The sequence below is a fragment of the Taeniopygia guttata genome, chromosome 11 (assembly GCF_048771995.1).
Source record: "Taeniopygia guttata chromosome 11, bTaeGut7.mat, whole genome shotgun sequence".
Lineage (NCBI taxonomy): Eukaryota > Metazoa > Chordata > Aves > Passeriformes > Estrildidae > Taeniopygia > Taeniopygia guttata.
This window is the reverse complement of record NC_133036.1, coordinates 12,131,147-12,155,733: the sequence shown is the minus strand read 5'-3', so window position 1 is coordinate 12,155,733 and position 24,587 is coordinate 12,131,147. Positions and strand designations below refer to the sequence as shown.

The 24,587-nt window shown below is 50.5% G+C and overlaps 1 protein-coding gene across 9 annotated transcripts in view; it reads right to left on the bottom strand.

Annotated features, from left to right (window-relative positions):
• ZFHX3 (zinc finger homeobox 3) overlaps positions 1-24,587 on the bottom strand; it is a 386,661-nt gene that overhangs the window by 55,588 nt on the left and 306,486 nt on the right. For all 9 annotated transcript variants that reach the window (XM_072934462.1, XM_072934467.1, XM_072934465.1 and 6 more), the window contains one exon: positions 22,482-22,978. In XM_072934462.1, coding sequence (XP_072790563.1) covers positions 22,482-22,978 — 497 coding nt within the window. The remainder of the gene's footprint in view (positions 1-22,481; positions 22,979-24,587) is intronic.

The window sequence follows — 24,587 nt, the reverse complement described above, 5'->3', positions numbered from 1 at the left end:
ACTCAAAGCTCGTCCTGGGAGGGGATCCAGCTGCATAACAAACTCAAAATTAAATTTGGTAAATTCTCATGGAAAACTAGGAAGAGTAAAACCAAAGCAACCCTAGAACACAACAAACCCATTAGATAAAGAGGTCCTGGACACAGGGTATGGCAGCAGAGTGCAGAGCCATCCTGTCCATCATCCAACTCTCTGCTCTCCGGCATCCAGGTTTTACTCCCTTGGATCAGGAAGGAAGCAGCAGCCTGGCCTGTAAGATGGCTGTCACAGAGACCTCGTCTGAAAAGCCAGTGAGCTTTTCAGCCAAGAGCACACAGCCAGGTACTGCCGTGAGAGGCCAGCGCCTGGAAAAACCCTGTCCCCTCCCGAGCTGTGTGGTCACAGCCAGTACAGCTCATTCTGCATTATCATACCACAGTTATTTGCCAAAACCTATCAATCCCCTGGTACAGAGGTCCATGCTTCTGGGGAAAAAAGCAGCCATTTCCTGTCATGGTTCCCACAGATGTGGAAATTCTTTCTGAGAAGCAGAGGGTAGAATTCACCCTGCACAGCCACACTGGCTGCCACAGCACGGCTGCTGTCCCTTCCCCCTGGGCAGCAGGAGGTCACAGGAACTTTCCCAATTCCACAGTAAGGGCTCTCACTAGCTGAGAAGAAATGAATACCAAGGTGAAACAATGTGAGATCCCTCAATGAAGGCCTTTGGTGTTTCAATGCCACACCTAACAGTTCAGCTGTGCAATACTGCTGCCAGCTCCTTCCATCCAGCCCCGAGACCTCCTTGAATCTTTGTGTCATCTCATGAAACTCTTTCCTCAACACACACTTGGCCCGAGGCACAAGTACAGCGATTTGGACATGATCTTGAGGTTTGTCAATCAAAAATATTGCCTACGTGCACCCAGGACCTTCTGGTAAAAAATTCTGATGCTTATTATCTCAGTTACAGCTGAGATAAGATTAAAGACACATATTACCCAGCGCTGTGTGCCTTGCTCACACGGAGGAAGGAGAGCCCTCTGAGTCTAGGAATGATTAAAAATAGGATATGAGCTGATGCTGAGGCTTCTCATTGGAAGAGCAAGGAAAGAGAATAAATGTATTCTAGATCTGGCTAATTAGACTAGCCTCTTTTGGGATCACGATGTATTTAATTAAATTCACTGTAATATTTGAAGAATCCACGAGGGCACTAATCCCATTGGTGCCCTCAAAAGATTTTTTGCTGTTTTCCCTTATAAGAACTTCTTCCTCATCTCATTTCTATTGTTTGCATGCGTTACCCTCTTCCTGAGCCAGAAAAAGACGAATGGCTTAAGGCAGGAAAGGTCAGCGAGCCCACCACGGGAGTCGAGTGCCCATCTCAGGCGGCGCAGCCTCGCCAGCCTGGCTCTGCCCTGACCCTGCCACAGCCTCCCTGGCCCATCCCTGGCTCCCGGTGCCACACCAGCCCCGTGCTCGCCAGCCGCCGGGCCCGTCCCACCAACGCCGCGCCGGGCTCGGGAAGTGCCCACGGGCTCGGCAGCAGCTTCTGCGCGGAGCCAGAGCAAACCCCCAGTGAGCAATTAGAGAAAAATCCGGTCACGGGTTCAAGGAAATATTAAGGACATGGTCTCTGTGGAACCAGAGGCACAGTCTGCACCGCTCTCATTTAAAAGGGGGGTTTAGGAAAACATTTGTTTTAAACAGTTTAATAAGTGTGTCTTATTTTATGCTCTTCTTTTGCTTCCTCTCAAGCATCTCTTGCGCTGGGGTCAGCCTCACCTGCCTATGGTGCTGGAGGAGCCATAGGCTGAGGGTGCCACCAAGCACAGCCTGGGCACAGCACTGCATGCACCTGATTCAACCCACCCTCCAGTGGAGGAAAGGAGCAGTCCAGAGAAAGAAGACATGAGGGCCGAGCCAGTCCGAGCTGTGAGCTGCTGGAGGCCATGAAATGTTGTCCAAGTACGTGTAGTTATTGCCCATCACACTGTTAAACTTCCCCCTTGTGAGAATTTATCCGTATCACAGGAAACAAATTCAAAATACTAAACCAGAACCTTGTTAGAAGACAAATCAACTTGAAAATCAAAAGAATATATTGTTCCAAGGAAAACCAAGCAACTTCTGTCAGAAAACATCGATTTCTGTGAGTCTGAGGGGGTGTTTCCCCCCTCCCTCTCCACAATAGGAAACTTCCAACATCTGGTTCTTCACGCATGGCATGCAAAATATTGATCAGGGTGAGTCAAAGCTACACTTTAAATCAGAAACAGAGAGAGGAACGCTCTGATGGAAACCATACAGCTCACGAGTGCAGCTCCCCAGGGGACACGGGTGTTCCTGAACACACACCGACTGTGCCTCACCACCGCAGCCTCCCAGCACCTACTCCCACACGCACCACGCCAGACCAGCCTGTCTGCCGGGCAGGGAGCTGTGTCCTCGCAGTGGTGAGCACAGCAGGGTCCTGCTCAGAGGCCTCGTCTCCCTCCTGTGCCCCAGCTCTGTGCCAGCCACCCCGCGGTGTCCCCCAGCCCTGCGCTGGCCCCTGGCCGGTGCCACCACACTGACTGCCCAGCCATCATCTCCAGCGTCTGCTCAGCACGGCTTTCTTCTGCTAAGCAATAAATGCTCACTGGGCACAACCATGGAAATCCTATTTTTAAACATAGTGAGGAATGATGCTACAGTCAGTTCTTGTTTCTCTCCCTCCATCCTTCACATACCCCAAACTCTTGTTTATTTTACCTCTCTCCTTTCCCCACCTTATGCTGCCTCACCCACAGTACTTAACAACAGTCATGGAATTGAACATGACACTGCATCACCCTGCCTGACTGCAGACAACCCCCTCAGCCCATGCCACATACCACACAATGCTCCTTGGAGCTGAGACTCTAGTACCCAGGACTGAGAGCCTGAGCTGCTGCTGTTACACAAGTAATGAACTCTCCTGAACACCTCTGTAGCTCTTCCTGCAGTTCAATATTCACCATCTGATTTCTAACCTTTTCTGCATCTTTTAAACATTAAAACATCTTTTCAATTTTAAAAGATGCTAAGCCACTATTTGTTCAGCCACAGTGCCAACAAGCCTGATTCCGATGGAGACAGGCCAGACCCGACCCCCTCCCCGCCCCAAGCACTGCCAGGGGCACCAGGGGGTTTTCCACTCCCTCTCTGCCACGTTAAACAGCTCAGTTGCTGTTCTGGGGGACATCTGACCTGTAACCTCAACTCACCAGGGAGATGCAACAACACTTTGAACTATCTTGTGCTTTGGATGTTTATTATTCAATAGAAAAAGGGCCAGTTGCTAATGCAGCCTGAAGTGGCACAAAGCTTTTCCTTCGGAGGGCCCTGAATGCTGCCCAGGACAAGCACATGCCCACAGCACTGGGAGCCCCTCCAGTCCTTGCTTTGCACTCAGAGGGGGAACACTCCATCACCACCCCCAGGAGGTGCCCGTGCTACAAAAGCAGTAGAACATCTGAGAAAACTCTCTCCAGACTTGGGGATGGACCCTGCTCTGCAGACTTTGGCAGGACAACCAGCAGCAGAAACTCTCACTGCCCCAAGGGCAGGCAGACGCTGGTCCCATGCACATGTCTGGGTGTCTCTGGGCAGGAGAAGCAGGTGAGGTAACAGCATTGGGAGCCAGAACCAAAGTGGGAAAATCAGCTCATAAAGGCGACACAGCAGCAAACCAGCATGGAAGAAGGAACACTGTTCCTCACCCTGGCTTGTGACAGGACCGTCGGCTGCAGCCCTGTGGATCCTCAGGGCTCCAGGGCTACACAAAGCCTGTCGGGCATGGCCCCAGCGAGTTCCCCGCCTCCTGCTTGCACAAACATCCTCTTCCTCACCTCTCTGACCATTCTGTACAGCCAGGTGCTGTGTGGGTCACTGACACAGGCTGCAGAAACCTCCTCCGCATCACTTCGGAGCACTCCCACATCACAGGATACCCTGCCATGAAAGCAAAGGCCACTCCACTACCCAGAGCTTCTTGAAAAATAAGTTGTCAGACCTCAACATCTTTGGCAGAGATTTTCTCCACATGTAACACTTTTCCTACCTCTGAACTCAGCACTCAGCTCTGTTAGGATGGGTAAAGCTAGCAGTGATTTCAAAGAATTGACAGATGCAGCTGGGGAAGAAGGAGCCAAAAATCTGCTGGAAGGTCATAAAAGCCACGGAAAGAAGCAGCACCACAGAGGTGCACTGCGCTGGCTTTCTCCTACAAGCACTGATGTCTGAGCAGCCCCAGTGACCAGAACCAGCACACAGCCCCAGGGAGAGCCCCAGCGTTTACTCGGAGAGGTTGACCCAAGCTCAGGAGCCGCTGGAACCACTTCAGCCCTGCCAGTGCATCTGCAGCACAGGAAAAAGCCCAGAGACCAACTCTTCCTCGGGGTGCGGTCTGACAGGGGTAATCAGTCACAGGCTTGGTAGCAAACACTTCAGGTGCCAGTGAGGACTGTACGCCCCTGGGGAGGGACAGGAGGTGACCCTTATAGCTGTGGCTGTGGGTCACCACAGAAAGGGACCTGACCCTGCTGCAGACCTCAGAGGCCTCGTGAGCTTCTCTTGGCCCCTGTATGCCTCTGATGTGCTGCACGAGATAAATCACACAGCCCTGCAAGAGAAGAATCTGAATTTTTAATGAAAGTCATGTGGATGCAGCTGTCTGATCCTGGTCTGTTCCAAGTACTCCATAAAAGTCAGGGCTGGCCAATCCATCTTGCTCTCCTTTCACACCTGCAGCCCCAGCTGGAATTTCCTGGAGCCGGGCAGCGCGCAGTGGGACCCGCTGGCTGCCGCTGGGGAGGCTGCAGTGCCAACAGCCTCCCCCATCCTCCTGCGAGGGGGGGAAATCGATTCTGCATCCACCAGGTTCAAAAGCTGAACTTCTGCTCTTTCATATCCAACCAGCATTCGGAATTGTTTACTGCTTCCAAAGGAGCAGTGCTACAAACCCTTCCCTCCTCCTGCCTCCGTGCATCACACTTCCACGGTGCAGCGCCAGTGCTGGGGCTCAGGCTCCTTTGCCCCGACCTTCTGCAGCTGAGCTTGTGGTAACTGATCTTGGACTCTGATCTTCCTTACCTAGGGGCTAGAGATGTAGCACACCCTGCTGCCACAGAGGCTGAGGTACCAGTCCAAGTTCCCAAATTACACGCAAAGGCCTGAAGAGCAGACACAGCTGCCCCTATTAACAGCCCATCCCTGTACCCCAACCCATCTGTATCTTCTGAGCCCTCCAGCCCTGCCTGGCAATAAGTGAACGCCACAGATGCTCTCCTTGTTAGCCATGCAGCTGGTGCCAACCGTGCTGCAAGCTTTTGGGTTCCCCCACAAACCCAAAAGCGACCCAGCAAATGGGGCTTGCTCCACCAGCCCTTGAAGTCCCATTAAAAGCCAAATATTGCTCAGCCTAAGGATGGAGAGCTCAGCATGGATTTTACTGAACGTTAAATCAACCAGCAAGCATAGCCAGCAAACTCTGTGGCACTTTAACTTTAAATAATGCAATAATTATTGAATTTCCTTTTTATAACTGAAGTGCTGGAATGTAAACAATGGGGCTGTAATTGCAGGAAGGGGGGATCAATAGAGGCAATCGTTTTCAGCCATGTTAATTGTAAATACAATTGCTCCAAGATGTCAGCCTCGTTCTTCTCGCTCCCAGAATCATCCTAACGGATGACAGAGTCCAACTTTCCCATTACAGCTGTTCGTTCCTTTAAGAGGTTCTCAATCAGGTCTGATCAATCTGTCAAGATAATGCATAGAGTAAGTAAGACTCTTCCAAACACAAGCTCCCAATCAATAGCCTGGACCTGCTTAATGAGGAGGGGCTAAAGCCCAGGGGGAGGCAAGTCCCAGCTACTGCTTGGTTTCAGCAGCCAACTTCTTTGCAGGGTCTTGGAGCAGCTCCTAACAAGGACATTGTTTATGCTGCCCGTGATGAGCAGCATCTCTGCACACCCACAGTCCCACGGGCTCTGTGGACAGAGAACAACAGAGGTTAACAGAAAGCAAGCGCCAAGAAAGGCTGGACTTGTAATCACACTCCCCACACCTTTTTAATTGTGCAACAGACCTGCAAGCACTAATTAATCATTCCTTGGAAGAGATGCCCGAAGATGCAAACCTGTATGGGGACAGCTGACAGCCAAGAGCTTCACTAAGACTCTTCCTCCTGCGGAAGACTTCCTTCCCATGTCTTGAAGGGAGTTCAAAGTCCATGGGGGAGCCAGCACAGGCCCAGTTCTGCTGGCCAGCCCCTCGCAGTGCAGGGCAAACAGAGTGGGATGCTGGCTGAAGGCCTCTCAAGGGAGGGAGGAAATGCCAAGGAGGTGAGGGAGCAGCCAGAGATGCTGTTCTCCACCTGTAGTACCTAACTCCAGTAGCACAGGTATCCCTTGCACACCTGAGCAGCCCAGAGAGGGGAAAAGTTACAGGTCTAACCACGCTTGGGCACTCTCCTAACAGCATCCAACTTTCTCCTCTCCCACTACTGCGCTGCAAAGATTCGCCAACACAGAAAATCCACTCTTGGGCAAATACAACTTCAACTGCAGAGAATCTTCCAGATCCTCAAGATCTCCCCTGGGAGACACAGAAGCAAGTGCTGCTGTACATGGAGATGCACACAGGAGCGTGAGTATAGATCCTACTAATTATAGTGCTAAAACCAAAGCACCATGAGAGTACATTTCCTATCAGCTGGCCTGTAAAGTGCTGCCCTCAACGCTGCATGCTCCTGCCCGGCTGTGGCTCCGCCACAGGACCCATGGCAGCCTGCAAGGGCACCTCTGCTGCTCACCTTGCACCTCTGACCAACAGGAACCAACAAACTCCACACAAAGTGACCTCTGCTCTGACCAGTCAGGATGTGAGGGGTGTCACCCAGAGCCGGCCTCACCAAGCAGCTCCTGTGGAGCAGCACAGACTTGGGAATGGTTGAACTCCTCTTGCAACTGAACCAAAGCCTGGATTAGGAACATTCTGATCCCCAGGAAAGCATACAGTTTTGTCACTTCGTATTTCCATGGATGCTGCCATCCCTGGAGAAACACGGCGGAAAAGCTGCATTTTTGCCTGCAAAGCACTGTATGGACAGCAATAGGACAGAGTGATGAAAAAACAAAAAAAAAATTGTGCCAGAATGCAGCAACATCACCAAGGAAGAGACTCAGGGCTTCCAGCCCACTCCTATCTCAGCGCTAGCATAGGCAGGAGCTGAGGAATTCAGGGAGCCTTGTCTTTTCCAGGGTCATGAAAACAAATGGGGAAAAAACAACTGAAGACAGTAACCATAAGCAGGCTTCACAATACCACTGCCCAGACCATTATAACACATTTTGCACATCTACTTGAAAATAATCAGTTCAGTGCGAGTTGCTAAGCTGTGAACACTCAGGTGAACTAGAGCAGCCTGGGAATATGGAAAAACACTGGATAAAAAGAAAATTATATAATAAAAAGGTCTGTGGGGGAACCTGGAAAAATGGCAGGATGGAAATCTGTTGTCCATATTGTAATTGTGTAGCTGCTGAGTGACTGAAGTGGGCTTTCTGTAACACAGAGCCAGGCTAGGGCTCTCCATGCCAGGGATGTTTTGTTTCCTCCACAGCCACGGGAAGGATCCCTGTGTTACACAGGAGGGCTCTCCAAGGGGCTCTGATGCAGCACACTCCTGGGTCCTGTGCTGATAATGCAACTCAGAAAATGCAGCTCACTTAGCCACCCAAAGCCCTCTCTATGTGTGGAGCCTGCTTCAAGGATTTAAATTAAAATGCTATTTTCCCCCCATATGAGGCCTTTTGGAAAATAACCACGGGTCTCTGAAGGAGAAGCCTGGGGACTGTCTGACACCGCCGTGCTCTGCCCCACGCCCCGAAGGCAAGGGGCACCCAGGTGTGCCAGTCCCTCTCCTCCTGCCCGGTGACTGCAGCCAGAGCCCCGCAGCGAGCCCAGCAGACCCTGGAGGCGAGGTGCTTCTGCAGGCAGGACAGGGGGACAGGAGGGGACCCATGTGTGGCCAGGGACTGCTGCAATAATGCACCATGAAACCATGGGGGACACTGAGCCAGGCACAGAAACCCAGCCTGAGCTCACGCTATTTAATAAAACACTACGGACACAGATTAACTCCCCTCGCCCGGGATTTATTGCTTCATGCATCTCCAGGGAAGCTGTGATGGATTGAAGCTTTCCTTGTTTTCATACTGCTCCTTTTTAACTTCTTACAGCACTGTACCACCTCAACTCCCAGCAGATAACCAAAAACAGTAACAACAATGCACAAGACAATTGTTCAACCCTCTCCATAAATCGCAGAGTATCAGTCTCAAAGACATGGAGGGCACAATTTCCCCATGCAGAAGCCAACAGAGATCTTTGGAAAAACCAAAGACCCAGCTCATCCTTTGTCCACAGTCCACAACAAAGATTTTTCAATCAGGTGGTAAGGGAGGAAGGAAAACTAAAGGATGGTATGATGGACTAATATGACAGAATGGGAGTGGAAAGAGGAAATATATAATGCTCCCCGAGTCTTGAAGGTGAGCTGCAAACTGTAGAGGAGGGCTCTGGCAGTGGAGCAGCCCTTCTCCAGTGGCACAGGCTGCATGACCTCTGAGAGTCATGTTGTGCATCAGCCTACCCTGAACATGGAACAGGAGCACCAGCTGACTTCAGACCATGCTGCCAAGGTAAGTTCTTTAAGTGTCTGTGAAACACAAACAGAACACAAGCACCACGGAAATGCCCATGAGAAAATAAATAATTCTTCTTTCAGTGAAAGCTTTGGATTGTATTAGACAAAGCCTGGGGCAATGTAATGAAAGAGGAAGAGAAAAAGAAATGGAATAATTACTCACAGAATGAGGCAAGAATCCTGCTGGAAAAATATGTATGGAACTACTTATAATTAAGAACCAAAATAATGTCTGCACACAAAGGGCTGAATTAAGGCAACCTGCTACTTGCTATATTCTACAAGGCTGTGAGGGTTCCATGAACTCAATGGACACTAATGTCTCCTGAGAACTGTGTACAGAAAATCATGCAATTGCCCCTTGCCCCATAACCCTAAGCAACTACTCTGTAAGGAAAGCCACCAAGCTCTTGGGGAGGAGAAGCCTTCAAACACAGCCTCCTCCAAATTTAACTGGGAGATCTCTCCAGTCCCTGGGCATGTAATAGATCCCAGCCCACCTGGTTTCCACCAGGAAGGACATCAACGACCACAGCAATCCACAGCAGCACAGCTGTCTGGCTCGTGGATTCCACACACAGCCACCAAGCAGTTTGCAGCCTGTGAACAGTTGGGTTTGCTGCTCCGTATTTCTTGTGTATATCTAAAATCTAATTTGACTGTAGTATAATTCTGCAGAGGGATCTACAAGAGAATAGAATGGCTCTGAGCTTAGTTACAGCTATTCTCTCCAAGATAGACTACAGCAATGGAAAATACAGAGTGCCGAAGCACACTGAGGCAAACGGAGCAAACCCGAGATGATAAATGTCTCTGCTCTTTGGTGCTCTCTGTTCCTGTGTATCTGCATCCACTGGCATTTGCCTTCACAGGTACAGAAATCCCTGGGAAAAACTAGGCCCACTATCTACTGGTTTTATCCATTCTGGCTCTGCAATCCCAGTGGGCAGAGACACACGGGGGGTAAATGACAAACACTCAGCATTAGGAGGGTGTACTAACCACTGCAATTCAAAAATAAAACAGAGCAACAAAACATTTTTTTGGGAGCAGCATCCACTCACAGCAGAAAGGTGTGAGGAAGTAACAGATTTCTGAACCCTGTTTATGAAATTGCAGGTGTAACTCCAGTTACTCCAGCTGCCCCAAAATTCTCATTTCTGTGACCACATGGGATTAACTTGTCTGCAAAAATACCTGCTCGTGGTTACCACATGCTACGAGGAGGTCAGTCTGCAGGTTTCATATCTGGATAATCCCCCTGCACAGCCCAGAGTCAGACACTTTGATAGGCCTAGGTGGGCACTGGAAAATCTTGGTAAGTCAGAGCTAAGGATGTGTGAAAATGACAAAAGCAAAGTTTCTGCTTTGTGGGACCATAAAAAACACTCACAGGCAGCCAGAGATGTCTGTAACACAGACCCCATGACATGAAAACATCCTCTGCAGGACTCCAATGCCTTTAAACCTCTCCCACCTATGGTCACAGCATGCTTGAGAACCTGCTCTGGGACAGCAAGGCCCTTCTCTGGGGACTTCCACCATCTGGTCCCTTTCCAGCACTGCTGCTAATGGTCAAAGGCCAAAGCTTTTCTTTTTCGACTGTCCTTCCTCTGTGCCTCCTCCCATGGGCAGGCCCTGGGCTCAGCAGTAGGTACCACAGCACGTGCACCCTGCAGACACCCCAAGAGTACAGCTGTGGCCCCAACATGACACACCTGCACTAACCCCAGAGTTACACAACAGTCCCACAAATGTTGTGGGCGAAGTGATGGAAATCAGAATTCTCAAACTTGGACACCCTCTGGCTTTGTGCTGGAGAGGAAGGAGGTAAGTCTCACCTGAAGGCAGAAGGGGTCACTGCAGGAGAACTCCTTGCTCTTCTGCTGACCCTGCCTCAAGTCCCCCCTTCTTCTGGCACCCATGTGAAGACTACAACAACTCTCTGGGCCAGTTTTCATAGAACGTAACGGCAGGATGACCCAAATGACCAGGACCTGCTGAATTAGGAGTTTCTCTGCAGCACAGACTGGACTGGATGGGAACAGGAGGGTGAGGAGGCCCAGCAGGAACCAGACAAGAGGATGGACACAGCTGCTGCAGCTGGCCGGAGAAGCTGACCAGCGAGGGGCAGAGGAGAAGCCCCACGCCCACGCGGGCAGCTCTCACCGCAGGGAGGGCAGGGAAGCAGCGCACACAGAGGGACAGGGAATGCAGTGGGACCCGTGGGAGCCCAGGGCGCTCCCAGCAGAGCTGCTGGAGACGAGCGCTGTTCTCCTTCCCCACCAAAACCCCCGAGGCCTCCGGCGTGCGCGCTAACCACAGCCCTTTGAGAGGCTCGTGTATTTACAAACTAAGGCATGCTGAAATCAAAGGGGATACCATATGACATAATTCACATTAAAATGTCAACAGGCCGACAATTTATACAGTCAATCCACCGGAGGTGGGGAGAACTAAGACGCAGTAATTGTTTAATTCCCGCTTAAACCAACAGCAGCTTCACCTTCAAAGCAGCACCGCATGCACGGCCTCTGGCTGCTGCCAGCCCCGGTGCCAGCCTGGACCTCAGCCAGCACGGAGGCAGTGGCCTCAACCATTCATGGCACCAGGCACAGGCTGGGGACAGGCGGTGCCGCTCCGAGGAGTGCAGCTCCAGCCCACCCCATGGCAAATGTTCACCATCAGCACAAGGACAACCAGTTCCACAGGAAGGCAGAGTCACACTGGTCAGGGCACTGGCGTCCATTTCCACACCTGGGCACAGCACACCTCCTCTGGAGGGGACACAGCAGGTAGGTGCTCCGAGGGCACCGTCGGAGGAACCAGTTCACCCAGTGCCTGGCACTGGGTGACCCTGACCCACAGGCCCCTGGAAATACCACAGCAGTACTACAACCAAAGCATGGAGTGTCCCAGCCATAAACCCTCTCAGGGCACACATGAACTTTTTACCCCAGGTAGATGGCAGCAGCTTTGCCCACATCAAATATGTTGTGGTGTTCTGTGACACTCAACACCAGCGCCCTCAGCCCTCTGACATCCCCTGCCCATGGACAGGCTGCTGGCAACATGTCTTGTAGCTTGCAATAAAGCATAAGGTAGGCAAGAGAGGGAAATGTGCACCACTGGGAGAAATTTTACCTGGATAAACTGCAGCCAATAAATTTTCTATAAATGCCAGCTAATGCTGTCCCTTGGAGAGCACTGGGCAGGGACTGCCAGGCTCCAGAGCCCTCAGCACAGCCTCGCTGTCTGTACATAAACAGTAACACCTCATTCTCTCTTCTACCTCATTAACTGAAACGCATTAAAACAAGTGTGCACTGGGAGCAGCAAATGAGACTGTTAAACCAAGCTGATATAATCCTCATCAGCTGTGGGAAATGAGCACACATCCATTACATTGAATCAAGCCGCCAACTGCGACTCATCGAGGATGTTGAGACCCCAGAAGATGCTCTTCCCCCGCAGCTGTACCAGGCAGCTCAACCACAGCCTCCAGCACTCTCTCATGGGGCATTTCCAGAGCGCTGGGGCTGCATTTCCATCCCAGCAGCTCTCCCTAAGCACACAGCTGGGGGCCTGGTCCCACGCTGCAGCCAAGTGCTGTACGAGCCCACTGTGTCCAGAAGGAATCTGCTCAGTGAGGTGCAGGGAACATCTGACTCCTCTAGCATCCAAGTAGAATAAAAGGCCAAGGCAGAAGAGCAGACACACAGAGCATGGGCTGTTTCCCAAGCCCAGTTTTCCATGGGGACATGCCCAGGCAGCGTGACGGTATCTGACCACAGCAGGGCTGGCCTCAGGTGAGGGACACACGTTCACAGCCCGCCCAAACGGTACCAGCCTGCAGAACCACACAAAGGGGAGATGTACCACAACATCCACTGGTGGAGCCCCTGCACTGACACCACTGTGCCAAGGCTGTCCCCATTCCCCTAGCTAGCAGCCAGATGCTGCACGGGGGGAGGCTCAGCAGAGGTTGCCAAGAGCTGCCACACAGTGACACTAACTTTCAGCACACAGCACCAGCTCCACACCAGGACATGGAACTGCTCCCTTCTTCTGCAGGGCCACCATGCCATGGCTCTGCCTTCACGAGCAAAGACTCGCTTGAAACCTTGAAGAAATGTTCATTCTGCCTCTCCTGATAGGAGACAGAGCACTGCCTCCCAGTGCTGCAGGAACCAGACAGACCACATCCACCTCAGACAGACAGACAAGACAGCACTTTGTGCCCTCCACCGCCCTGGGTCCGAACTGCTGACCTCACCAGAGCAGCTCAGGTTTCCAAACTCTTTTCCTCATGCCAAGCAGAGCTGATGAGGCCTCATCCCTGTACTTGCAGCAGGAATGTAAACAACCCCTCCAATCCTCCCAGCTGCTATTTCAGAGTTTTAACTCTGCAGAGCTATTACGTGGCATCTCCCCCATGTGCAGTCTGTGCACAGGGCAGCCAGACCAGGCTGCCTGGGCCTTGCTCCTCCCTGTGGAACAGAACACCCTGGGGTCTCCCTGGCAGCTCCCAGCAGCCTGCGCAGGCATTTTGAACGGGATCCATGAAGTCTGTTTAACCAGCATGATGTGTGCAACAGAATCACAAAGAAACAGGCATTTAAAGTGACATCTGTTGGATTAATTAGCTGTGTAATTAGCCTCCCCTCTGTGGAGACAGGCTTTGTTACTGCTGCCTGAAACTTCCCCAGGTGATTCTCTTTGTATCCATCCTTCCCTGAGCACACGGAGGAGCAGAGTGGGTGAGATGGGGCTGCGCTGCTCAAATGAGGGGCACGAGGCAGCCCAGAGGCCACGGGGAGCTGAGGGGCTCTATCGGGGTCTGAGAACCCCAACTGCTACAGCTGTGGTGGAACCCAAACCGGAATGTCCATCAGCTGAGCACATTCTGCAGGTCTGCTAGAGCTGGAAGGCAGGGACACGAGTCAGGCATTTATAGCCTCCCCACTTAAATCAGAACATCTCTGTCTCCTGCAACCAGCTCCCCCACCTCCCTGGCCTGTGAGCCCACAGCTGACACGGGGGGTCACAGCCGGCTCAAACGGCTGGGGGACACAGCAGCCCCTGCACTTCTACCCGAGCCATGGCCAACTCAGCAGAACAGAAAAACCCCGAGGTAATCTCCAGGACAAAGAGGAAACCCGGGATCGTGGGCATGGCTGCACCGCAGTGACGGTTCGGTGGCCAGATGCAGGGATCTCCCTGCTTTAAAGCAGAAGAAGGGGGATGCTGTGGGGGGCACGGCGTGCTGGGCTCTGCCCCGCACCCTGGGCTGCAGAGCCCAGCCTCGCCTCTCTGCCAAAGCCACCTGGAACCAAGGATCTCCCAACAGCCGCAGCCTGGCTCACCTGAGCCCGCCCAACCTACCCCAAGGCTCAACTTCCAGAGAACCTGTTGCACAAGTGCAACTTTATTGCCTAATTTGACTTGCAGAACTTGGCTGCCCACGTCACAGTGCAGGAGCAGGATTTTTATGACTGGCAAGAAGGGGAAAAAGCCCATTATGGTATTAAGCTATGTACCATGCATACATTATTTATTGTAATTTAATGAATTCCCTACGAGATAGCAAACACAGAACCTCCCATGCTGCTTCCGTAGCAATTCTGGGGACTTTGTTGCAACAGTTTCTTTAGGAACAGTTCAATTAAAGCCAGAGAAGGACAACACAGCCTCCTGCAGCCCCGTGCACTGGAACAGCGAAACAGAAACCAGCAGCCCAGGCCAGGTCACATAGACCAGGTCGGGGAAAGCACCTTGTGGGCCCCTTCCTGGCCTTCAAACCAGCCCCTGCCCGAGATGGATGCTAATGAATGCCCATCCATTATTTAATGAGGTCGTCGCCAGCAAGCCTACAGCTGCAGAACTGGTGCTTGGCCAGGGCTGGTACCCAAGGCACTGAAAACCTGACCCTGCCCAGCTAGAAAAGGAACTAAGAGCATTCTGAGGTCTTCGAGGTGTATTACCTGTGTTGAGGAATCCGTCTAGTCCAGGCAGTTGGACTCAAGTCACAGATTAAAATGCTGATTGAGCTCTGGGTTCCAGCCCAGGACAGGAGGCTGAGCTGCCAACCTTTGGGATAACAAAGGGCACAAACATGGGTGATACTGCCAGGTGAATGGATACTGACAGACACAGCAGGAACTGGGAATTGCCAACCTCTTGGATAACAAAAGAGATGGGAGTCCAGTAACACCAGACAGGGGCAGGAACTGAAGACCTGGAGATCTGTGTGTGGGCAGACTATGAGGATATAAAAGCCCAGGTGTTCTTTTGTTGGGGGTCCCTCCTCACAGGCTCAAACTGTTTCTCTCTTACTACATCAGGAATAAATGGCTTTATGGAATGAGACATCTGAGACTGTGCCACGGGAAACCTGGGGTGGAATTAGTAGGAAACCTGGTCTGACTGGGTGAGGGGAGGTGTGGGGAGTCACACGGGACCCATCGGGTCACTGGAGCCACCACTGGAGGGGCTTCGGTCCCAGCAGGGAAAGTCTCTGGCCTTGGGAGTGTGACTCTCAGGAGTCTTGGGAATGCTTTGACCAGGAGGTTTCTGCAACAACCTCTGCAAAGAGAAACGTGAGGGCCCAGAGGGAGCGTGGGATCCTCGGGGGAACCGCTCGAGCACAGCTGCTTGGCACAGGCTTTGCGCCCTGCCCTCAGTGCCACCTGCCTGCTTCAGCCTCACGCTGAACTGTCTCCCAGCTCCTCTGCCTCCCTGCTCCAGCACTCCTGAACCTCGACCTGCTCCAGGCCTACCAGCTCACCTTCAACTGCCTGTGCTGGGTGTCTGCAGGACCTGGGGGAAAGACCCCGACAAACATGCTGTAAGATCCGACAAACCATACTGGGATAAGGCCACAGAACCAGCTGGGTAAGGCCACAACAAACAGGTCCATTACCTGTCTTGGACAAGCATCTCCTCAGGTCTCCTGACTGGAGCGTCCCACCGCAGAGCTGAAGCTGCAGGCAGAAGAGTAAGGGGATGATGCCTACTGCTGCTGACAGTGGCAGATCACCCAGAGGACAATGCCAGACTTTTGGATCTGGACCAGCATCCCTCCTCCACGCTCTCCTCTGCGGAGCAGTGACCTCCCACCTCAGCATGGCAGGGACAGTGGCTCACTGGCAGCTTGTGCCACCAAGGCAAGGTCTGCCAGAGCCTGTCAGCTGCCCTGCACCAAAGCTGTGGCCAGAAACACTTTGTCCTCTCCCTGAACACCATGGGAAAAACTCCTCCTTGGAAATTTAAATACTCATCCACATGTTCCAGAATTACCAGAATAGAAGAATGAACCATAAACACAGACAGAACTGGCATCATGCACTGGAAAGTGTCAGATGCACACTGACACCTTGTTTTGAGATGACACCTGAGGCTGAGAACAGCTTTTTAAGACCCTCCCCACGCCGTGCTGACCCCTCCTGCTGCCCTGCCCACAGGCTGCTACAGAAGCCAGGAAAACCTGAGCTTATATAGATCAGGATAAAGCTTGACAAGGTGTTTTCCCATTTGTTTTCTTTTTTTTTCTTGTGTTTGGTTTGTTTAGTTGGGTTTTGTAGCCCATTCTCACAAATATTTTGACTTCTAAACCCTGTTTGATTTTTAGTTCCATGTTCTGGGGAGCTCCTGGTTCCTGCTGTGTGACCTGGGCTCCTGCTCCAGCTGCACTCTCACTCCTTTGCTATTTACGCTGCTTTTACAGAGTGGTTTCTTTACTAAGCTGCTGGCTGCACATGGCTCAGCACTTACTGGAAAACTTGAAAGAAAAACCTAAGTGACAGAGGTCCATAAATAAAACATAGAGCAAGCAACGCTGTGTGCTTTCAGCAGTTCTGATTCCAATCCTTTCACAAAGCAGTGCAGGAAAATGAAAAGTTCTGCAATCCTGTACTAACAGACTTTGGTATTCAATACCTAAAGGAAGGTAAAGGTATCTTTAGGTATCTTTTAGTGCCAGGGAGAAATCTGTCACTCAGAGGAACGTGCAGCCCCACGAAGGAGGGGTCTCAAAGGGTTAAACTGATACGGAGAGCTTTTTGTATCAAAATACCTGTCAATCCCAACAGGACCAAAGGTACTGGATCTAAGGGTCCATCCTCCTCACACTGGCACTTCATAAGCTTCCTTCATTATGAGTTTATCCAAGACTAGAGAATGCAGAAATAAAGGTTTTGGAGACCATCTTTAAAAACAACTTTGTAGGGAGACTCTGATGAGTATTTATTTCCTTTGTGAATCTGCCATTGGAATTTGTCTTAAACCTTGTAGGAAATCAGCTCAAAGTCCCTCATGTGCTGTAATTTAAATGGGCTTCAGGCACAATTTGTGTTGCTCAAGAGTGTAATTCAGAGCTCTGATGGTGCATCTGTATTCCAAGAGATAAACTTGCAAAAATAAAGCCAAAACACACTGAAGGCAGACAGCAAGTAAATCAAAGGTTAACAGAGCTCTAAACCTCCTAATGAGCACGACAGACTTTCTGTGAGCAACTTTACTCCAAGAACCTTAAAAGGCAGAGGTGGGAGGAAGTCTGTGATAAAAATCAAAACCCAAAGACATCTCCTTTTGCCCACGACATCATCAGGGTATTTCAGAAGTGAACCAGCCCAGCTCCTGGCAGCTCCAAACGGAGCTCTCGGGGCAGGTCCCTGGGCTGGCCCCCAGAGCTCTCCTACACTGAACTCCTGCAGGAGCATCACCTGTCAGCCAAGTGATGGCAGGAGAAGACTCTCAGCCTGACCTTACTGCAGAATTACGGCAAGACTAACTCACACCAATCCAAATGCAGGAGCATTTTATTAAACCAGCAATTTCCAGAGCACTGAAATTCATGAAATTCACAAGTTCTCCTCCACCGTGGATTCCTGTGTCAAGCCAACTCCCGAGTCAATGGTCTTCACCCAAGTCATTACAGCCATATGCCATTCCTGCAGCTTTCTCTGGTATCTTCTAGGCGTTTTTAAAGCCTTCCTAAAACCACCTAAATTGAACACAGTCTTGAACCATCGGACCAAGTAAGGATTTACACAGCTCACATATTATCCCTTGCCCTTCTGCTTTCCACTGATCATTGAGGCAATGTCTTCAAAGAGACTGGCAACAATTCCACATCTTTCTTGCAGCAAGAGTAACTTTAACCCCCTTTTTTTGTTTTCATCTTTTTTTTACATATGGGGAAGCAGGAAGCCTAGCTGGCCCTCCTCCCTCCTCCCCTCTCCAGTAGGGTTGTCTGCCCCCCATTCCTCCAACACTGTGAGACCAAATTCCATCAATCATTTCCTGTGAAACCACTCGATGTTGTAAAGTTCTTCTGCAACTGTCACAGCTTAACATCTAAGTGGTCCACTATTTTTACCTTATGGCTGATATTTAAACTTGTTTTTAACTCCATTTTTGGGTCACTTACAAACAAAGAAACCCCCTGTTATCTTTCCAATCCTTTTTCTCCATTGTGGAAAATTAGTTTTTATTTTACCTTCTGTTTCTCATCCTTCAGCTCCCTACCCCTGCCCAGACCTCTTTTCTCATGAAGGATTTGCTCATGAAGGATCTTCCCAAAGACCCTGGGAATCCCCTGTCCCTGTGGTCCAGCCAGTCCTGCCTGGAGCCTGGCTGGCTCCTTCAAACAACTGACAGCGCTGCAAGAACCTCTCTTCCAAAAGTCTGCTTTTCCCCTTCCTAATCCATATGCCTCCTAAAACTTCTCTATTACAGTTTCTATCGAATTGATGGTTTAATGCTTTGCGGTTTCTGGCCCACGCTACTGCCAGGAGCCCCTGCCCCCTCCTGTGGGGCTCCTCCAGAACTCTTAGGGCAGAGTCCTACTAAGCCAGTGACTTTTTCCTTCTTCAGGTGAGACCACCCTTCAGGATTTATGCTCCATACAGAGGCACCTTTCAAGTCTGCTTTTGAGCACATGGAAGAATTCTCTCCTCCTTCACCTCCCTGTAACATGGGCCTTCTTCTCTCTCCCGACCTCCACATGCAATACTTTCCTACTTGATCACATGGGACTTCAGTAGCTCACCCATTTTCACATAATTTTAACTTCAAAATCAGCTACTATTACAGAAGGTACTCTTTTTGCCTTGTTCTATTATGGAAGGACATTGAATTTGAATACATTATCATCATCATCATTCTGTAACTACATCTTATACAATATTCCATGCATCTTCTGGGATTAAAACTTTTTGGAGATTTTCCAACAGCTTTCTTTGAGAATCCTGTGGCCAGCAAAGGAAACACAAGCCCCGTGGGAGAGACATGATGGGACAATGCTGCTCCACGGTGGAACTGAGTCCTTCTGCTGGGTGTGCAGCTGCACATCCTCCTTCCCTTCCCACAGGTCAGCTCTGCTTCTGTCTGAGTCAGCACAGATCCACAGTTTCATCACCACTAGCACCACGAGCACTGATACTAAAGAGTCATTTTCCTGCACACTCTGTGTCTCTAGCTAACAAAGAGCTTCTGTGCATGGCACGACATAACCCAAACCCTCTCCTTCAGACTCCCCATTCCCTAAAAAAGTGAACTCAGCACTTGGAAACACTGAAAAGGAAGACACTGAATGAAGTCATTGAAGGCACTTGCTGGCAGTCTAGCCAGCAGCATGTTTCTTCAGTAGTTCTTTGTTTAAACTTCTTCTGAGCTGCACATTCTGAACTAGAGATTGTCAGAAGTAGTAGGAAATGTCCAAACCTGGCTCTTTCTCAAGCAGATTAATTCCTTGTGGAAACTCCACCTGTGCAGTAGATGTTGGAAGCTTGTGCCCAGCCTGTTCCAGATGTGAGGAATGCTGCTGCTCTGCTCCACACCCGGCACCAGGCCCTGCGGCCAGCAGGAGACAGACCTCGCCTCTGCTCACAACCACCCCGTCACCCCGGCCACACCACGGTCCCAGATGTGGCAGGCTGCACACCCTTCTCAAGGCAGAACATCCATCCCAAAAATGCAATGCCATGCAGTGACAATGGCACTCTTGCTTTCCAGCGAGTTCCTCAGGGTGTAAAGCCCCTCAGCCACCCAAGGTGGTCAGCAGTCACAGGAAAGGCACAGGCACCACGCTCCCCCAGCAAGGGCCAGATAAACAATAGGATTTCCACTTTAGTCACAGAATTTTAGGGGGATAGCAAGGAACTGGGAGAACACAACAATAAAGGAAAGGTTACCAGACCCTTCCAGTTCTCTGGCATTCCCCTCCCCTTACCCCTGACAGCAGCTATTGCGATGTGCAGGACGAAGATGGCAGCAGAAGACCAGACCTTCTCCCTTGGCACTGGGAGTGTTGCAGCAGAAAACTAAAAGGTTCACCCGACTGTGGACTGACAGTGTCTCCAGATCACATTTTCTGGCAGCAAGTAACACTGACAGAAGTGGCGCTTGGGCAACGCAAGCAGCCAATAACATGTGATTTAGGAAAAAAATGGCAAAAGCAGCAGAATAAGGAGGATTGTGTGTGATAAGCCCAGTGTGTGCTCTCACCCAGCAGCATCTGGAGAGGATTTTCTCCAGCAGGCAGGGAAGAACTCGATTACATCCAGTTAACTGTGCTCTAAACTGATTATGCATGTGCCAGGCTAATGGATTACATTAGCAAGAGGAAAAATAACATCCAATCAATCTCAATTTACTGCAGACCACACCAAGGCCTGAGAGAAGAGAAACCATTCTGTGAACTCCCCCCACTGCCGCTGCATCCCTTCAGTTATCAGCAGAGACATGGCATTACAGCTGCTCCAAGGCCCGGAGAACTGTGCTGGAGTTGTCGGATCCATGCCTCATCCAGAGAGCTTTTCCATTAAATCACTCCCTGACTCCAGCCATGCTGAAGCAAGACACTGTGAATCCAGCCATCCACCAACCTCTGCTCCAAGCTTTATCCAGCCATACTCGAAGGCCAATATATGGAGCACTCCAAAGGAATCCATTACCCTGAAATGTGTTATCCTTCAGCTGGTGTCCCACTGCTGTTGTGTCAGAGGCAACACAGGGCTGGAGCAGCACTGAGACTGCCCAGGCCTCTCACAAACCTGAAAACTCACAGTTTCTCTTTGCCTGCCCATGGAAAACATCCTAGCAATCTTTATTACAAGAACCTATGCCTGTCCCTTGATGCTGGTGGGGTTCTTTCCCCCATTTCTTCTTTTTTTTACCCTTTTCTTTCCCCTCAGTGAGAGAATTCTAGTGCTTCAATTGTTTTTCCCCACTGGAACCCACTGTAGATGAAGGGCCTGGATAAAGAAAACTTTAAACTTTTGCAATGTATACTTAAAAGAACAACATTATGTGTAAAAAAACCCATAATACAGTTTTCAAACAACTCTCTTGTACCCCCAACTGACCTCCACAGAGGAGATTCAGCTCCCTCAGCAGGGTTCTTGAAGTCTCATGGGGACTCTGCTGGCCCCAGTTTCCAAGCTGTGTAACTCTCAGGCCTGCTGCATGCCAGAGAGCAGAGGTGTATGTGCAGACCTGAGCATTTCCAGAGCCAGACTCTGATGGGTGAAGCTGGATCCCAGCTCAAGATGGAACAATCGCTGTCACAGCCATCCTGGCCGCAACAATGAGCTCAGAGAAACACAACCCTGCTCTGAGCAGCTCCCCACCAATTCCAGGTAGGTACAACAAACACAGCTCAAGGCAAACCTTGTATGATGCTCCTGGTTATAACCTTCCTCCCTGAATTGGCTGGAAATGCTAATTCCTAGGAAAAAATCCAGGAGTTTTGAAAACATGTCTACACTGTGATGTGGGTGGGTACTATAGAGCTCAATGACAGGTCTCAAATTCCCATTATATAAAGAAAAGTTTTCAAAGAAACAATTAAAAAGTGCAAGGTACACTCTGTGTGTACATCAAGAAACCTCAGCACATGTGGGGGAAAGCAGGAAGAAAAGGAAGAGGACAGAAAATACAAAAAAAACTGTGAGGAACGAGCAGACAATGAGTGGAGAGCACGTGTGAATGGAGGGGATGCGGCTGCTGAGATTTATGGCAATTCGTACCTGATTGTTCATACTAAAGCTATTATGGGATGATTAGAGAAAAAGGTGAAGCTTTAAGTCCAGTGAAAATCAATAGAAACGTCTGGAGCAATTCTGCTGCACGAGTGAAAGAACTATTTACTGTATCCGGAGCTCCTCTTGGGTTACAGCCCACAGGGTTCGGCCAGCGAGGGGAGGGGGCTGGGGACCAGACGAGTGAGACGGGAAAGAGAAGATGGTTATAATGGTTATAAAGACAACACAGAATGAGGGGGGTGGGAGGAAAAGACAACAAGATGGCAGTGAGAGCCCAAATACGCTGTGAGCACAGCAGCACTGCAGCCACGGCCCCGCCACTGCCCGATGCCAGGACCAGCACACTGACCACACCGACAGCCTTCCCCTGGCACAAAGTGACGAACTCTATGGGAAAGAGCCAACAAAACACAGGCAATTGTCACCTTGCACAACTTTTCTAACAGGGATTGCTCAATTTCTGCACAGACTATCACACCTGCGATGCCATAAGACACACAGGCCCCCTCTAAAGCGCTGTGGCGTGAACATCTGCTGCCTTGAAGCCTGGACAACCACAGATGCTAACAGAACACAGGGTGAAGAGCTGCAGCACGCACTGAGACTGGGGCACAATGGAGAGCTCTGAGCAGCTCATCTCCAAAGGATCACAGTGCATACTGGTTCAACTTAGAATTTCCTTGGAAAATGAAAGAAGATGAAGCAAAGCCAACCCTTACCTTATAGAGCTTCAGGCTGGCCTCATGCCTGGAGTTCACGGTGTGAAGACGTAGCTTCTCCAGACTGTTGGTGTAGTAGTCGCAGGCATTGCATTTCAGGTGGACTGGGTTCCCAATGGCCACGCACTTGAGCCTCCATTCGTTGGCTTTGCCCCCCTCCTTGATATGTGCCACCAGCTGGTACTTCTGCACATGCTTGTCCGTCTTACAGTGGAGCTGGAAGTTGGCCTTGAGCTGTGTGTTGTAGCGGCACAGCTTGCACTGGTACGAGTCCCCCATCACCGCCTTCCACTCGTCCTCGGGGAGGCTTCGCTCCACGTTCATGTGGAGGCCCAGCATGTCCAAATTATCTGTAGTGAACTTGTTGCACACAGCGCACTGGAAGAGCTTCAGCGACGGGTCATTCGTTTGCGTGAAACTTTCACCCAAGTTCATGAGCTCCTCAGACACCAGCTGTCCACCGCCCAGGCGCATGTCCAGCGGGATCTCGCCACCCACTGCACAAAGACAAAAGGGGAAGAAGAGGTCAGAAAGGCTGAATTCCAGAACATGAACACAGAGCAGAACATAAGCTGCTCCCAAGTGCCACCTGTGTACCCACAAACACACAGTGAGACCACACACAGCTGTGTCTCCTTCGCCCACTCCTCTGCACTGCTGGTCTGCACCAGAGCTGAAGAAAAAAGTTACTGCAGCCAGCACAGAAGGCTGGCAATGCACTGCTATCACCCTTGCTAGCCTCTTGAAGGATCATCCCCTCTGCCCATCAAAGGTGGCAAGGAAAAGCCATCAGACTTTGAGAAGATGAAGAATTCCAGAGCACCACACTGAAAGTTTCTGTGGCTATTTCAAGAGCAGCGTTAACACCTCCTTCTGTTTTTTTTTTTTTTTTGCCTCCCTGAAGAAGCAAATGCTACCTCATGCAGTAGCTAAGCACAGTCCCTGCCACATAAAACAAAGGCCAACAGTCACAAGCCCAGGTGGTGGCCACATCACAGGGAGGTCACCGCACTGCTGTCACAAGTTGGGAACAGTGTAGAACATGGCATGGACAGAAACAACCTGAGAAGTGCCACTCCTGCACTGCTATAGCTCATATCTTGTCCAAGAGCTCAAAATGGTGAAGAATCTTCAAAAACAGCTTTGACAAGGTAAAGACAACAACTAATAAAGAGGGTATGAGAGCACATCACGGAGAGCCAGGAGGACCCTGTGTTTGTCAGGCTGACTCTCCAAACCAGAGCTCAACCCTGCTCACTCACAGCTACTGAGCACAACAGGCTCCTACTCACACCAGAGCACCTGAGAGATGCAGAGAGACTCTGAACAAGCACAAACCAGGACTCCTGTGCCACTTTGCTCTCCTTTGCCGTGTTTAAGACATTTATGCTCTTTCTACAGCTTTCTGGTATTTTACCTTGAGTTGATGTCACAGCTCAGCTTGACAATCCTATGAAAGGAACCAGGTCAACAATTCCTCAGGTAATCAAGAAGATGTTATTTCCTCACCTTTTTTCATTTCCTATGTTGCAACTTATTTGCTGAGAAGCAAGCGTTCTTTAAAACACTCTCTCCTGAACTCACCATGCAGGAAAAACCCAAAAGCAGACTCTTCTTCTGAATTATTAATGCTCTGCTCAGTTTTGGACCAAAGTGTAAGAATGGGAAAGATCTGCTTCACTTCTCACAAAGCTCACAGCGTGTGTATCGGAGTCAAAAGGGCCAAGCTGGTGTCAAGTGCTTATTAGCACAGGCAGGGCCTCCTCTGCAATCCTCAGTGTGAGACTTGCAACCATCAAGTGCACAGTTCACAAACTGCTCTCCAGCCAGCTCATGGACATCCAAGGCCCTGTCATTTACTTGAGGAGCTTCAGTTAAAACACTCCCAACTTATTACAACTGCCCTGTGCTTCAGCAGTGAGGGGCTCTGAGCTTCAAAAGCCTCCAATCCTGTCACTGGCAGCAGAGGAACACCACCCCTTCCACACCTCTCAAACCTGCTTACGTTGTCTTCTCAAGGCAACACAACATGGAACAAACCAACCCCGAACAAATACACCTGCCTTTGGGAGTGCCACCAGGTGACTGCACCTTCTCTCAAAGCTA